The 16,338-nt window shown below is 37.9% G+C and overlaps 2 protein-coding genes and 1 pseudogene across 2 annotated transcripts; 1 reads left to right on the forward strand and 2 right to left on the reverse strand.

Annotated features, from left to right (window-relative positions):
- Positions 1-1,464: 1,464 nt before the first annotated feature.
- Positions 1,465-2,460, reverse strand: LOC126787224 (uncharacterized). Its single transcript, XM_050513144.1, has 2 exons — positions 2,408-2,460; positions 1,465-2,170 (listed from the first exon to the last, which is right to left on the reverse strand). The coding sequence occupies exons 1-2, from the start codon at positions 2,458-2,460 to the stop codon at positions 1,465-1,467; spliced, it is 759 nt and encodes a 252-aa protein (XP_050369101.1).
- A 99-nt stretch (positions 2,461-2,559) lies between these two features.
- LOC126788961 (uncharacterized) lies at positions 2,560-5,137 on the reverse strand. The gene is made up of 4 exons (XM_050514995.1): positions 4,790-5,137; positions 4,630-4,666; positions 3,191-3,274; positions 2,560-2,744 (listed from the first exon to the last, which is right to left on the reverse strand). The coding sequence occupies exons 1-4, from the start codon at positions 5,117-5,119 to the stop codon at positions 2,692-2,694; spliced, it is 504 nt and encodes a 167-aa protein (XP_050370952.1). The 5' UTR covers positions 5,120-5,137; the 3' UTR covers positions 2,560-2,691.
- Positions 5,138-11,724: 6,587 nt separating this feature from the next.
- On the forward strand, positions 11,725-15,337 carry LOC126787225 (uncharacterized; annotated as a pseudogene).
- The last annotated feature ends 1,001 nt before the right edge of the window (positions 15,338-16,338 follow it).

Raw genomic sequence — 16,338 nt, forward strand, 5'->3', positions numbered from 1 at the left:
TCATTCTATGTAATTTAATATCCCATTTTGGAATTTTCTAGCAATAAATATATAAAATAATCTACGTTTGTATTTTAGAATTGATAAGTTAACAATTATTTCCCTTTTTGTATTTTTATTCTTACATGTTTTTTGGTTTATATTGATTGACTAAGTCAAAATTATCTTGGAAAAAAAGAGAGGTCAAAATACCATTTTATAAAGGAGGTAGGAATAGAAGCTCCCTAGTTTAATTTGTAAGGTGAGCAAAGAATACAATAAGGCGGTAGCCGCACTAGGGTTTTTCTCTCAAACCCTGCTCTATAGCCGCCCTTCTAAGTAAATCTCATCCCCTGTCTGGTGGCACCCTATTGTCGGGTCGAGGTTTTAACCTCCCTGACATTCATTGGGCCGTTGTTGGACGGGATAATTGTTCTTACAACCCGAAATTCCATTGATAGAGGTGTTTTGCTTGAGGTTTTGGTGGAGGGTGCCTCAGGTTTCAATGCTTACAGGGTGTTTGCTGGGTTGCACAGGTTTTGAGGCTTGACAACGGTACATTGATGGATTGAGTGAGTGGTAGCATGGCGGCGCAACGGTGTAATGATGTAGTGCTTTCGTTGTCTTAGATAGGCAAGAGAAGTTCATGGCGATGTGGAGTGCAGTGGGTGGCTTAGGGGTGGGCATGGTGGTGTAGCTCGACAGCGGGGTGGAATGGCGATGGCGCTATTGCAGTAAAGCCGTGTGAGTTTTTTGGATCATTTGGTGGACCAATTCTACAAGGTCTTGACTTAGGCTTCTATTTTTGGGCTTCGTGGTTCTTAACATGCTAAGCTTGTTGTTGTAGACTTTAACCCTACCTACCCCTTATTGGGATTTTACGGGTTTTATCACCCATTTTATTTACTTCTGTTTTGGAATTAGGTCTTGGCCGAATTCCAAACTGGATGTGTTCAGCCCTAACAAGGATATGGGGGTCGTTTTGATCTCAGTGTTCCTCACCTAAGTTATGCGGGGGTGAATCTTGTTTATTTTACTCTGGATAATATTTGTTGCATACAAATTGAGGTCCTAGATGAGGTAGTATCTTCTATGGGGGTTTAATAGACTACTCGGTTCATCATTGGTAGTTTAGGTTTATCTGTGGGTAATCTATAATTAATGTTACATGTTATATGATGTTACTGTTCCAGGTGGCTCTATTACCACTTTTTTTTTTATCTAGATTCAGGTTAACTTATGATGTACGTGTCTTCTTGCTGGTTAATAGAACTTTCGTTTTCACAAAAAAAAATACAATAAGGCGTGACTACCCTAAATATATATTATCGAATGAAGATCTCATGAAAACCACATTTTTCAGTTTCTTTGCCACCCTCCTTAATATATTTTTATTCTATTTTTGAAAATACATGTTTGCGATTTGAAGCAGTATATGATCTATTATTGTCGTGATATGACTTGCATGGTTATACAATTAATCGATCAATAATCAGAAAAATAGTCAGAGTCGTCAGATGGGGAGAAGCCAGAATAAAGCCTACCAGCTTGGGGGTGGTAGTCATCAGAAGGATATGATGGATCCAATAACTTGAAATCTGCCTGTACCGAGTTGCTGCTCTTGAACTCTATCAAAAGCTTAGTTACTTCCCAAGCAACATCGGCAGAAGCAGGTTGAAGAGTTATCTGGTGAAGCATGGGTGAACTTGTAAGTAAATATTTGATGAAACCTATTTCTGTTTCGGCACAAGAAAAGCCACTAATGTTCATACGTCGCAGTTGGGTGAACTCGGGATTTCCGTTTCCCATAGTAGCATCACCTAGTCTCCACATGCTCTTTCGAATTCTGTTATTATTCTTATTCTCTTGAAACGAGATATGGAATTCTTGAAGACCAGGGGAGCTTAAAAGCAGATTCCTGATGAATTCTAGTTCAACTCTTGCACCACATAAACCGGTTACTTTCACACGTTGCAGTTTAAGGAATTCCCAGGAGGTTGCCTCCTCAATTTCTTGGGGATTTAGTTGCGCTTCTGAGCAATCTGTCCCACCTACCATAAGGCCATTTTCGTTCAATTGAAACATGAACAAGATCAAGGTATTCATGAGTTCAACATCTTCAAACTTTCCTTGAATTCTAAGAGATTGAAGATTTGGTGCGTCAATTTTGAGACGGGCGATACCCTTAACTCTCAAACATATGATACAGCCTTATACTCTATGTTAATGTATTATCCCGTATCCTAATATAATGTCAATGTAAGTATGTGTAACCATCTGAATGTACACAAGTAGTTTATGTGTTGTGGTGGATAATGGTAAAAACTTGATCACTGACATGCTTCATTAGAGTGGAAAACGGCGGCCTTAATAACATAAGCATTGACATGTTTTCTCGAGTTGATATAGACGAGGTCCTTGTAAGTACTGAGGCTGTTTAGACTGTTTCTTCCTTTTTCTCTGTTTACGGTTTATTGCCATCGATGTTTGATTTCCTTGAATTTCTCTAAATCCCATTCAAGTTCAAACTTCAAACACAACTCTTTTCTTTATTTTCAGTTAACTTTTTCAACGGTGTAGGACTGTAATGCAATCAATGCAATATAGTGTAACATTAAAATGTACAATTTCTGTCCTTTTTGCAACTAAAGTCGAGGAAAATTCATTTAGATCGATTACAAAGAGAGGGAGCAATAATCTGAAAACCCCAGTTCACAACCGTCGAGAATATCCAGAACCTGCACATTTCTTGCAAAGTACCAATCCTACAAAGATAGAATTCATCTGAGAGAAGCAGTGAGACTGAACCAAAAAAAAAACAGAGAGAGATAGCAAACCTTGAAAAAATACACAACCTGGTACGTAAATCTCCCTACCATCAATTAAATTTAGACTACAATACTAAAAGGATTGTAATGTGTATCAAAGGTGGTAGTAATCGCCAGGTATGTAGCACATCTACCTCAACGATTTACTTCTTTGAATAAGGTTCAATCTCAAGTCTCAACTAATGGCAATACTTGATCATTACAGTGTAATGAGTGCTTTTGAAGGCAATAGTTGGTGATGCACAACTAATGTCCATCAGGGCATCAGTCATTAAAATTTAGAGCAATGATAAATTACTATTCACCAAAATGCTAGATTGACTGTCCTGAAATGATCATGTCCAAGAGTAATAACAAAGGAAATATCTATCAGAAATTATTACCTGCACCCTTGCACACTTTGCAATCAACCAAGCCTGTTTCTAACTTCATTTTACCATTGTTACAGAAGACACATTTTGTACCACCTGCCAATATAGAAATAAACATGTTACATTAGAGAAACTAATTGGGCACCTGTTAATGAGAAATTGAGCAGCTAAAAAGAATTATTAAATGTTAAAAAATGCTAGATGACTGCAGATATGTTTTACATAGCAGCACCAAAAGTATGTTGCACGGTTGCACCATTTTTCTGTGTAATCCTACACAACCGTCAGGGCTTTAAAATCATTTACTGAAGAAAGCAAGGTCTGAATAAGGTTTCGTTAAACAATTAGAAATATGCTATGCCATAAATCATTAGGTCACCACATCATCTTCCATTCAGTTCAGCATCATATACTGTTACCACATATATGATCTGATTAGTTTTTCCTCATTTTAGTTACCATGCATTTGGGTGAAATAAACAGGTATTCTTTCTTGTCTTTATAAGTACAAATCTGCCATCAGAAAACTCAGATAGCTGGTTCATATTATGTTTTATTAAGGCACTGTGGACATATTTATTTTACAGAATTTTTTCAAAACAAACTAAGCCCATAGGGACTGCCTTCTGGCAGTTGTCAGAGACTTCTCCTGTGTTTTATTTCAGGTCCAACAATGACTACTAACTTTGTACAAATTGTATCACAAAGGTTTCATAGGTCAATTACTTATGAAATGCTTTTTTAGCTGAGCTTCAGTACCTGACTAGGAAAAAACAAAAATTCTTCAGATACCTACAGCTTCACTATTTCTTGAAACCACAAAGCTAAGCCAAATCATTGTTCAAGATAGTAAATCTTGCATTCCACAAAATTGTTACATGGTTAGCAGACATACAAGTGATAAAACAGAGCTTAAACAAAGCTTACACAAAGAGATCCCACCAAAGTATGGTGGGCACCTTGTTATTTTCTATCTTTATTTTTACAGCTTCAAGCTAACAGTTACTGTCAGATTCCTCTTTCGCTTATGGAATAGTTTTTTGTTACAGCTCTTTGACGATACAGCTTACATTATGGAAGACATTTACATAGTACAAGAAGTGATGAGTACATATGCACAAGGATTCTGATCTTGATGGTTTCATGAGAGCTCACTGATACTAAATTCACTTGAGCTCTTCTGTCCAGAATGGTTGGATAGAGTCCTTTTATTGAACTATCTATCTAAGATGGTCTACTTCCGAAAACAATCGTACTTTAAGCACCCACTTCTTATCAAATATTAACTCAATTCTGGGCTAATCCGTAAAATGTACGTTATTGGTTCTAAACACAAGAGTCTTATTCTAGTGCTACTGGGTTTGCAAAGTACTAGTTCAAAGTGATCCTTCATTCCATTACTTTCCAAAAGAAAGAAACTAAAAAAGGGTAAAAGTAGAGAAAAATATTACCATTGCCAGCACACCTCTCGCAAGGAACAGGGTCACCCTGCAAAACCCATTACCAATTCATCAACCTTAACCCACAAATAAGCGAATGTTTCCGAAACATAAAGGAGATACGAGCAGAGTGGGTGGTTGTTGTTGTTGTTGTTGTTGTTGTTGTTGTTACCTTAAGACCGAGAAGCAGAGAGAGAGCAATGGCGGCCAAGACACTTATAGTGGCAAGAAAGGTTTGGGTATCCACGGGGGAGTTTAAGCCAGTAGTTAACAGGAGAATGGGTTGGACAAAGAGTCTTGTTGGTTCTAAAATGACTTCAAGGGGTTTAACAGAGGCAGAGCAGCGTAACAGCAGTAATGGGTTCTCAGGTCTTGTTGCTGTTTGGGGCTGTTGTTGTTGTTGTTGTTGTTGATGGGGGAGAGTGAGAAATGTTGAATAAGAAGAGGAGGAAGAAGAAGAAGAAGAAAGAGGATGAAGAGAGGAGCAGAAGAGTGTGGCCATGGATACAAACTATGTGGAGCTCCCTTTTCTTCTCTTTTCATCCTTTTCTTTTTCGCTCGGCGGGTCTCGTAATTTCTCTTTTAATCACAGTGGCTTTAAAGTCAATTCATGAAAGATCGTAAAATTTACATGGCAAAATTACAAAAATGGTACATGAACTATCCTCCACTAATAATTAAGAGTATTCAATTTTTATATCTATAACGTTAGTACATGAACTATTGAATTCGAACAACTTTTCTTACATCTATGTTAGCTCATTGTGACAGCCATGCCATTACTAAAAATATGAAGAGTAGAGTGGTATTTACATAATCTTAATCTTAACCTTATTTGATGCACTGACATGCAAAAAAGTCATATATATATATATATATCTCATGACAAAATCAAGCCAAGAAAAAAAAGAGGCTTTGATAACAAGTAGATGAGGGAATAATTGAATAAATACAGAGTGAATAGAAGAAGGAGATCAATGGTAGTTGATGACGCACTCACCATATTCAATAATGGAGACATAGGTTCAATAGTCAAATTTATTATATTTAGAGTTTCTGGTTTGGGTGGGAGGTGAATGGTGTTGAAGACTTAATAGATAAATACCACAATTAGGATTTACCATGGAGGAAAGATCCTTGTGAATATGCAGTATATGGGGAAGAAGTTATGCCTCTGGACGGGGCTAAGTGGCTAACCCAGACAAGCTGGAAGCAATATCAGTAAGGAATAAGGGTTTAGCATAACAAAATGATGGGAAAATGGGAATAGACGAAACTATTCTTTGTAGATATGTCATGTGATGGTAAGTTAACGGTGAGCTAATGGAAATGTACCAAAAATGGTTCGAATTCGATAGTTCATGTACTAATGTTGTAGAAACGAAAGTTGAGTACCCTTAATTATTAGTGGACAATAGTTCATGTACCATTCTTGAAATTTTGCCAATTTACATAAAAATAACTCACAGCCATGTCAAAAGGTTTATGTAATGATGTTCCTAAACATAAAACTGTGTTCCAAACCCCAACTCTTACCAAAACATTTCTTCTCCTTTCACCTAGGGCACCTCAAATGTCGGGGAACTATGTAGCTCTACAAAACTTGTTTTCAATTCGTAACTCTACCATTCGTAACATGATATATCAATATATATATAAAGGCAACCTTCCTGATCTAGATCTGAATATATACAAGGGAAACTATGGTATGCATTGGAAAAGTTGGGAGGCTCTCGGTTTGTCTAAGGAGGAGGGAGGCATTGGTTTTAGGTGTATGGCTGATTTCAATACTGCACTCCTAGCTAAGCAAGGTTGGTGTATCTTACAAAATCTGAATGCTCTTTGGGTAAATTTTTTAAAAAGCAGATACTTTCCGAATTGTTCTTTCCTTGAAGCTTCGAAGGGTGCATCTCCTTCTTAGGTTTGGTCGAGTTTGTTACATGGAAAATCTTTGTTATCCTCTGGAACTTGTTGGAAAATTGGTAATGGTGCCTCTGTGTTGGTTGAATCACTTAAGTATGATTATGTGTATTTATGGGTGAAACTACATACTCCCAAGTATAGGAGGTCAAGTTTTAGTAAGGGAAAGTGTAGAGTATCGTACCCAAGGGATTGGGGGAAACTCAACTCTAACTAGATTTTCGCAAGAAAAACTAGAAAAACATGCATTCTAACTTTTTACAAGTTCACAACCTTAGCCCTTTGGAAGCTAAGAATCATGGAGATGGTATTAACAAGTGGTAGTGAATCGACTTGGTTGATTTTAGAATTAAGCTAAGTAAACTAATTCTTGCACTAAAACAACAAAGAAATGTAAATGTAGAGATAGAATCAAAAGAGGAGTAGAGACTTAGGCATTGCACCTAGCCTTACTCATGCACAAATGTAACTCAAGATTAATGCATAACATGTTTGACAAACTTCCCCCTAGTGCTTTGGTGAAGCTACCAAGAAACTAACTAATCATGTAATTTAACAAAGTCTTTTGGAGCCAAATTAAATCACAAAACCTTAGTCCCAATTATATTACCTTATAATACAAGTGGGCTATGTACCACAAGCATAACACCCCCTTAGAGTAATTACACTCATGGAACAAGCATTAAGTTCATGGTAAGAAATTCAAGCAACTTAGTATTTCCCGTAAGAAACACTAAGCCACCACCTAAAGGCTACCCATGCTCACGGATTCAAGAAGTTGTCAAGTTCAAGTTCCGATTCATTAATTACCTAAACATGTTTCTAGGTGACAAAACTAGTAACACATTTAGTAAGCATTTTAAGTGTAGAAGCCCATAGATTCAACATGCATCAACATCAATTAAAAGTAAAATGAATTCATTAGCACATGAGTTTGGCTAGGGCTAGCCTAGCCTCAAATCCAACTACTCACAACCCATTAAATACAACAACCCTTGAAAATGAAATACATCAAAAGAGAAGTAGAGTAAAGAGAGAAGAGATTACCAAGGGTTTGGTACAAATGATACCAAACCGTACCTCTAAAGGTTTACTACCCACAAAGATGTAATAAGAAAGAAAATGCTTCTAAGTATGGTATTAATGGGTTCTAACAAAAGAAGAACTCCATGAACACCATACTTTATCCACACAATCTAGGAACAAAGAACAAGGGTTGAGAAAGAGTATGAGTAGAGGATAAAGAGAGTGAAGTGACCCAAATCTATGAAACAAGTTTGTGATTGATCAAGGGTGTAAAGGATCTTTAGTTTTTGGTGAAAACTCAAGACACTTTACACTTTTCTTTGCACAACTTGATATCTATGACTTAGGCCTAAGAAAACTATGTTAAAACTATGGAAAATATGAAGTTTTGATGGAGTTTTAGTGTGGTGAAGGAGAATGCACGAATTTGTGAAGAATGAGGGTATTTAAAGGCCTTAAGGTCACAAATGAATGGTGGAGATGTAAGGGGATGAATGGTTAGATATGGTGGACAAATGTAGAAGCACAAATTGTGGATCTTGTTCTTGAAATGGTCCCCTTCATTTGTCTTCTTCTATTTTAAATTTAAATCCCCAATTCATGGAGCACAAATTGTGGATCATGTTCTTGAAATTGTCTCCTTCATTTGTCTTCTTCTATTTTGAATTTAAATTGTAAATTAAAATTTACAATCCATAATTCACCAATATGCTTCATTGACTTATTAACTTTAACCACCACCATTTCCGGCAACCACCTTCTCATCGCCGGAGTTTAACCGGCATTTTCCGGCGTTAACTTTTATTTTCTTATGAAATCTCCACATTTGCTCTTTTTGGCTTGAAACTTTCACCCGAGTCCATAATGTGCGCTAAATCCACTCTTCTTGACGTGTTTCCGATCATTTGCACATTTTCCTAGCATGAGTAGGAAACGTAAAAAGAAATAAATAAATATACAAAAATATAAAGCAAAAGAATAAGAATAAGGCAAACATTACTAGGTTAATATTAATCTAACACTCTGTTGATATTTGGAGAGACAATTGGATTTCCTGTTGCTCTTCCATGAATTTGCGAGAGCATATTCCTCTCTACTCTCAAGCTCGTGTTGTAAGTGATATCATTGATAGAGCTTCTGATTCTTGGAACCTCTATAGGATTGACCAATATATTCCTGCAACTGTCCTTAATGCGATTAAGGCCACTAGCTTTGGTCTTCAAAATGCTTCAGATTGCTTAATTTGGAAGGAGTCTAACTCTGGTAGTTATTCTGTTAGGAGTGGTTTATGAGTATGCATGTGGGTTGCGTGACTCTAATTATAATGTTCAGAACATCATTCTTGGTCGATTCCCTCTGATTTCTGGAAGTTCATTTGGATGATAAAAACCCTCCCAAAAATTAAATTATTTTTGTGGAAAGCGATCTCTCCTTCCGATCAATGCTACAAGATTCAAGAGACATATTGCTGAGACTCCTCTCTGTTTCATTTGCAACATGTTTGATGAATCTTTTGAACATGTCGCATTTCTGTGTCCGTGGGCTCAAATGGTCTAGGTTGCTCATCATTTCTCTTACAGAATCAACACTCAAGCTTTTACTTCTTTTTTCCATTGGTGTCAGGCCTTGCGTTCTGATCGAAGGGATAATCAAGACTAATTTTGTCTTCTTCACCCATATGTCTTTTCTGGTTTGGCATATCTGGAAGAATAGATGTGCTTTTATTTTCGAACACAAAGTTCATGATCCTGTTCAAGTAGCTATGTCGGCTTATAATGCAGCCCTGGAGTTTTTGTCGGTCCCTCAGCTCCTCAAGAATCCTAGTCATGTTAAGAACTGTTTGAATGTGGATAGTAATCATCATTGGTCTACTCCTAAGGCTAGTTATTTCAAGTTAAATGCTGATGCTTCTTGAGACAAGAATTCTTTAAGTTGTGGTCTCGCAGTTGTGGCAAGAGATTCTAATGGTGTGATGATTGGTGGTTTGTCTTCTTCTTCGGTTGCTCCATCAGCAATTGCGGCTGAAGCTAAAGCCATTGATCTTGGAATCTCTCTTGCCAAACTTCTCTCCCTCCATTCTTTTACTATGGAGTCAGACTGTTTGAGTTTGATTTCGGCCTTTTTAAATCCACTTTCGCTCAGTGGCGGATCCAAGATTTCACGATAGAGTGGGTTTGAAAATTTTTCATGTTCATCAAAATGATTAGAACTCAATATATACCTAAGAAAAAAAACATTAGAAACCATTCAAATTATACATGCACTAAGATGCAAATATAAGAACCCATTCAAAAATATTGGATAACCAATCATTAGAAGGTATTTAAAAATATATTATATAATCAATCATTAGGAAGAAAATTTTAGAAAATAAAGAAAAAAAAAATTTAAGAAAAAAAAGAAATTGCTCGGACTCGAAGTCGAACCTTAGCGGTTTAGATGCAAGTTTCAATACTTACCAAGCCTGTCAGATTTTTAAATACACATTATCCATATACTAACAAATTTATTTGATAAATCTCGGTTGGGCTTGAGCCCACCCAACCATCAACGTAGATCCGCGCCTGCTTTCGCTAGTGGATGGTAAGCTGATAACCTGGTTTCTTCAATTAGGCTAAAAGTGACTTCTTTTGAGTGAATTTCTTGGCTTTGGACTAGCAGAAGAGCAAATGCAGCCGCTGATCTTGTTGCTGCCATGTCTCTGAAAAAAGTGTGTCCGGTTGATTGGGTTTCAAACCCTCCCAGCTCACTTTTGAATATCCTCTTGTTTGATGCAGCGGCTCCTCCCCCTTGAGTGGATAGCTTCTTCATCTAGTAGTGTTTCTTCTTTTTCCTTTTTTCAGTTTGTTTTTTTTTTTGTTTCTTGCTTTGGTAGTTTTGTTTCTCGGTTGTTTGGCTTTCCTCCTTTGATGTTTCTTTCTATGAAATTATCATTACTACAAAAAAAGGAACGATATTCACCTGTCTTTTTCAAGATTGTCGGTGCTGCTGAATTTGTCATCTCGACATTATCCACGTCACAGCATCACCATCATTTCTAAACAAGAGCACAAGAACTGCCTCCTCCCTTCGAAAAACTCAAACTCACCAAACCAAATCAAGTCTAGACCTTCAGTCTGATCGCATCATTAGACTAATCTAAAGTACTTCCAGACCGCATAGCTAACTGAGCTAAAGTATGAGTGACCACATTCACTTTTTCCGGTTAACAAAACCAACCTAGAAGAAGGTAATTGTTGTAGAGGTGGCAAATGGGCCCAAAAGCCCGAGCCCGGCCCGGACTCGGCACATTAAAAATCGGCTCGGCCCGACCCGGTCCGAACCCGTTATTGTAATGAGTCAGGTCAGGCCGAGATATTTTGGCACATGGGCCCGGCACGGCCCGAGCCCATTTTTAGACCAACACGACCCGAGCACGATAAATTCATGGGCCGGCCCGTTAAACACATAATTTTATATTATTTATATCAATATTTAAACAATTATCATTATTAAACTCGAATATTATACTTTTTAAATTAAAATTTATTGATAATTTCATTATTTTAAATTTTTTTCACAAATATTATCAAAATAGTGAATCGAACGTCATTGTTTTGAGATACGTAACGTTCTAAAAATAAGATTATGAAATGTGTTGCAGTTTTATTTATTTTACTATTCTAAATAGTTATATAAAACAAATATTCAAAGTACATAGTATTTTTTTTATTGTGTCATATAATGCTAATGGGCCGGGTTGGCTCGCTTTTTAGCCCAGCACGGGCCTAACCCGACATGGGCCGTGGGCTGGGCCGGGCTTAATATTTAGGGGTTCTTATAAAAAACTCCATTTTCACTTATGAAATTAAAAAATAGTCAAGTGAGTTTTCCAAATTAGAATTTAGTCACTCAATTAAAAATCTTATATTGTTGCCCTTGTTTTTCATAAAAATTACAAAAGTTGCCACCCATTCACTTTCGTCACTTTCTCTCTCAGCAGAGCTGACCTGCAACCATGGAGGACGACGAAGGTTAGGGCTTCACGGCGGAGATCAGCTCCATGGAGGAGCAAGTGGTGGGCAAATAGGTTGTCGGCGTCAGAGGAGCCTTGTGATCTCAGAATAGGCCGTCAGCGTCGGAGGACCTAAAGGATTTTCTTGTCGATTTTGCGCCTAGGAAATGCGTTGTCATTCGCAGATTAGGGTAGATAGAGATGAGAACACAATGGGATTTGGTTGCAGTGGTGGCGTCGTTGCCGCTGTCGACAAAGTTTGTGATCAGAGAAGATGAAGATGGATTGGATCCCATGAGAAATGCCTAGATATGAGCAAATGATGGTGAAGGGTGGCCAGAGCAATCAATTTGGGTAGTCTTTTTTCTTGAAGATGGTGAGCTGGTGGCAGCAGAGGAGGTCATAACGACAGAGGAGGTCGGATGGCTGGTTTTGACATGGGTGCCCAAATGATTTTGTTTTTTAGAAAATTGATGTCACACTACTTGTCATATTACCTATCACACTACCTGTCACAGCAAAAAGTTAGTGTGACTGGTAGTGTGGTTGTGGTGTGACATCACATTAATATCGATATTTGGATCGTATGAGTTGATTCAAGAAGTTCAAGATCACATAATTGTAAACAAATGTACGTTAATTCTAGTCATTCTTCTTCTTCTTCATATTTTCACAACCTAGTCACATAAAACATTGTGACAACGGTTGTGACAGGTGGTGTGACAGAAAGTGTGACAGTGACAGTGACAGTGACAGTGGTTGTGATAGGTAGTGGGACAGTGGTTGTGACATGTATATAGTGTGATAGGATCTGTGATAGGTAGTGTGATAGGGGTTGTAAATTTTGACAGGTGTTGTGACATGTAGTGTGATATTGGTTGTGCCAGAGGTTGTGACAGAGGTTGTGATAGAGGTTGTGACAGATAGTGTGACAAGAGTATTGACAAGAATTGTGACAGGTAGTGTGACATTGGTTGTGACAGGTAGTGTGATAGAAGTTGTGACAAGGGTTGTGACATAAGTTGTGATATGTAGTGTGACATGGGTTGTGACAAGGGCAATGTGTGTGACAGTGGTTGTGACAGTAAGTGTGACAGTTAGTGCAATAGGTAGTGTGATAGTGGTTGTGATAGGTAGTGGGACAGTGGTTGTGACATGTATATAGTGTGATAGGTTTGTGACAGGTAGTGTGATAGGGTTTGTGACAGGTAGTGTGATAGGAGTTGTGACAAGGGTTGTGAGTTGTGACAGGTGTTGTGACATGTAGTGTGATACTGGTTGTACCAGAGGTTGTGACAAAGGTTGTGATAGAGGTTGTGACAGATAGTGTGACAAGAGTATTGACAAGAGTTGTGACAGGTAGTGTGATAGTGGTTGTGACATGTAGTGTGATAGAAGTTGTGACAGGAGTTGTGACAGGTAGTGTGACAAGGGTTGTGACATGGGCAATGTGTGTGATAGTGGTTGTGACAGTAAGTGTGACAGTTAGTGTAATAGGTAGTGTGATAGTAGTTATGACAGGTAGTGTGACAGAGGTTGTGACAGTGGGTGTGACAATTAGTGTAAATAGATATTGTGACAGGTTCTGTGACAGTGGGTGTGATAGCAGTTGTGACAGTATGTGTGACAGTTAGTGTAAGAGGTAGTGTGATAGTGTCTGTGACAGTGGTTGTGACAGTATGTGTGACTTGCCGAGAGATAATATGGAAATATGTGAAATTTTGTTAAAATTCAAATGAGATTGGTATAAATATGCTCAGAATGAAGAGAATAGCTAGAATTAGGGAACCTTGTGCTTCGGTTTCGCCGGAATTGCTTGGAGCACCGCCATCGATGGTGGCAACCCTTTGTGATGGTTGTGGCACCATGTACGATTAGTCGATTCGGAGTGGGAGTATATTAAATGAAAGAGGGGAGCAAGATTTTTCTAACAGTACAAATTTCGTCAAAATCTATCGGCGGACAGAAAAGTTATGGCCGGAATTAAAAAAAGAAGGAAAAAAATAGTGAGAAACGGCAAAACAGTCCAGAAAATAATTTTAAAATGATTTTTTTTTTCTAATTTCCACTTAAATCTGATCACTTTTATATAATTAATTCATAAGTAGTGATTTTTTTTTCTAATATAAGTTGATAGATTGTATCTTTTTATAATTTGCCCTAATATTTAAGCAAATGACCCGTCCCGAGCCCGGCACGATAAATAAATGGGCCGGCCCGAGCACGGTTTTACCTCGTTTAAAATGGACCCGCCTGACCTCGCCTGTTTGCCACCTCTAAATTGTTGCATTCTCCACTTCAATTAAGAAAGCAAGAAACTGAGTGGAAAATAATGACCTTTTACTGATAAATAAACAAAAAATCTCGATTAATATGGAGTAGAACTAGATTGATGCTTAGATTACCATCCTTCACAGTGTGAATTTTGCAACACTGAAATAAATATGTTATTACATTCCTAGTAAGTAAAAGGAGGAGAAAATATCTCAAATCAAAATAAAACGAGAAAGAAGAAAATAAAATGGTCACCATGTCCGTTCAAAGAAGAAGGGGGTGAGAAAATTATAGTGGGGATGAGTAATTATTTTGTGTACCTGCCACACCACGTGACAATGTCATGTAGTTTTCTCAGTTAATTATATTACATCATGATATAATTAACATGTACGCGGTGAAAATAATAAAAATTTATTTAGAGCAGGTGGAATATATAGCGACTATATATAATGCTTTGTCGGTGATGAGGGCAACAGAAAGGAGCGTGGGACCCCCGAGTTGAAACTTCAACACGAAACGCCGAAATCTTTAGTGTAGCCGTTAGACTCCTTCACACTTCCACGAGCTCTGTTGCTGCTCCTCATCATGGATTTCTCCCACCACCACCACCACCTCTCCGACTCCGACGAAGACTCCGCCGTTGAAGACCTCCTCTCCCAAGCCAAAGACCACGTCCTCCTCGAGCAGCTCGCCGCCATTAACTGCTCCTCCTTCACCCACGATTCCGTCCTTCCCACCCACCTCGAGTCCCGCTTCTCCAAACTCAAGTCCTTCCCGGCCACCACCGCCCCCGCCACAACCACCGCTTCCTTCCGCCTCAAAGCCCAGATGAGCTAAAGGCTCCTCTTCCAGAAGCACAACTATCAGGGAATGTCTCGCCGCCTCTGAAATCGCCGGAGTTTTCACCGAAAAAGGTAGTGTCGTCGTCGAAGGCTTCGAAGCCAAAACCGAAACATGGGTCCGTTTCATCTGCCTCGAATTCTTCGAGTTCATCTCCAGAAAGTGCGACGTTCTCACCGGCCAAGCGAGTTTCAGGGAAGAAGCAGCGGTCTAAGTCGAAGTCGAAGTCAGGGTGGTTGTCTTCTCCGTTGGGCTCTTGCAATTCGTTGAGGGAGGACTCTCCTTCGCCGCCGAGGAAAGCCGGGTGCTTCTGGTGTTCCCCGAAGAGGAACAGTGCTTCGTCTCAGAGGAGGAGTAAGGAAAATGGGGGTATTGGAGGTGGGATTGGTCTCGATTTCAGCGATGACGATGAGCTCTTATCGGGTTTGGGAAGCTTTTCGAAGAAAGAGCAGAGCAAGATTCTGAAGAAGGCGATGAAGGAGGAAGAGAAGATCAGTAGGGAAGCTGAGAAAATTGTCAAGTGGGCTAAGCAAGAGTCGGCTAGGATGAATGTCACAGGTATTGATGATGAACTTAGTGATTGCTGATCAGTAGTGTTACTAATATGGTAAATTAATAAATTTGGGTTTGATCGATAGAAGCTAATTATGAAGTATAGGTGGATATCTGTTTGTTTGTGTGATCATAAAACATATATATAAGTAATGGTATACATGAAAGCTGTGTTATAAATGGCAAAGGTCCTTTTGAATCTGATATGTGCTTCATGAGTTCTGTTGGTGAAGAGTTTTTGTGTTTACATAGATGAGTAAAAATTTTACTAATTTGTTTTTTTTTCCAAGTTGAGAGAAGTTATGGGAGTTCATGAAGTTTACTAAATTACTGTATCTAATGTCTTAAGTTCTTAGTGTTCTGTATAGGGATTCTGGTTTTATGATTGAATTTGATCTTAAAGTAATGCAATTATACTCCAGAGAGTATATAATTTTAAGTTTGGGCTATTTCAAGATATCCTTAATCCTTGATTCCTTGTAAAACCTAATACCAACAAAGTCTTACCCATCTCCATTAGTATTGCTATATTTGAAATATTATATTACCAAATTTTCAGGTAAATTGGATCTCCAAAAGAATTGCTAAATTTGATATTCGCTAGATCGAATTGATAAATTTGTCAATTGACTCATCCATTACTAAAGAAATAGCTCAATATCCACTCTCCATGTGTCAAACTACGATTGATTTAACAACTGTTGCTGGAGTAATATTGTTATATCAATTGCTACCCAAATTTTCAATTCAATATAGCAATTTGATAGATGCTAATGTTGGAGATGATGTTAAATAAAAGTGTCCAATACTTCACTCTTCCTTAACTTTATTTTTCAAAAATTATATCGAACTCTTTTACTATATTAGAATTTACACATTTGGGTGGTCAGAAAAGTTGTCACTTCGATTAATTTTGATCTTCTTCATCTTATTGATTAATTTTGATCTTTCTTCATCTTATGTGAAAGGGTAATTCAATTGTATGATTTTCAAAAAACTATAAACTCATATACTAGATTACGGAAAGTACACATAACGACTCATCCTTAATTAAGGTCATTAGAAAGACTGAAAGAGTTGTAATTTAGAGAATTCTATCTTTTTAACAAAGA

Source organism: Argentina anserina, chromosome 3 (assembly GCF_933775445.1).
Source record: "Argentina anserina chromosome 3, drPotAnse1.1, whole genome shotgun sequence".
Taxonomy (NCBI): Eukaryota; Viridiplantae; Streptophyta; class Magnoliopsida; order Rosales; family Rosaceae; genus Argentina; species Argentina anserina.

Excerpts from the sequence above, each read along its gene's own strand:
- LOC126787224 (XM_050513144.1), bottom strand. The coding sequence starts at position 2,460 with ATGGCAATAAACCGTAAACAGAGAAAAAGGAAGAAACAGTCTAAACAG. Across the intron at positions 2,171-2,407 it reads AAACAGTCTAAACAGCCTCA|AGTTAAGGGTATCGCCCGTC; the intron begins GTACTTACAAGG and ends CATATGTTTGAG.
- LOC126788961 (XM_050514995.1), bottom strand. The coding sequence starts at position 5,119 with ATGGCCACACTCTTCTGCTCCTCTCTTCATCCTCTTTCTTCTTCTTCT. Across the intron at positions 4,667-4,789 it reads CTCTGCTTCTCGGTCTTAAG|GGTGACCCTGTTCCTTGCGA; the intron begins GTAACAACAACA and ends TGGGTTTTGCAG. Across the intron at positions 3,275-4,629 it reads CGAGAGGTGTGCTGGCAATG|GTGGTACAAAATGTGTCTTC; the intron begins GTAATATTTTTC and ends CTATATTGGCAG.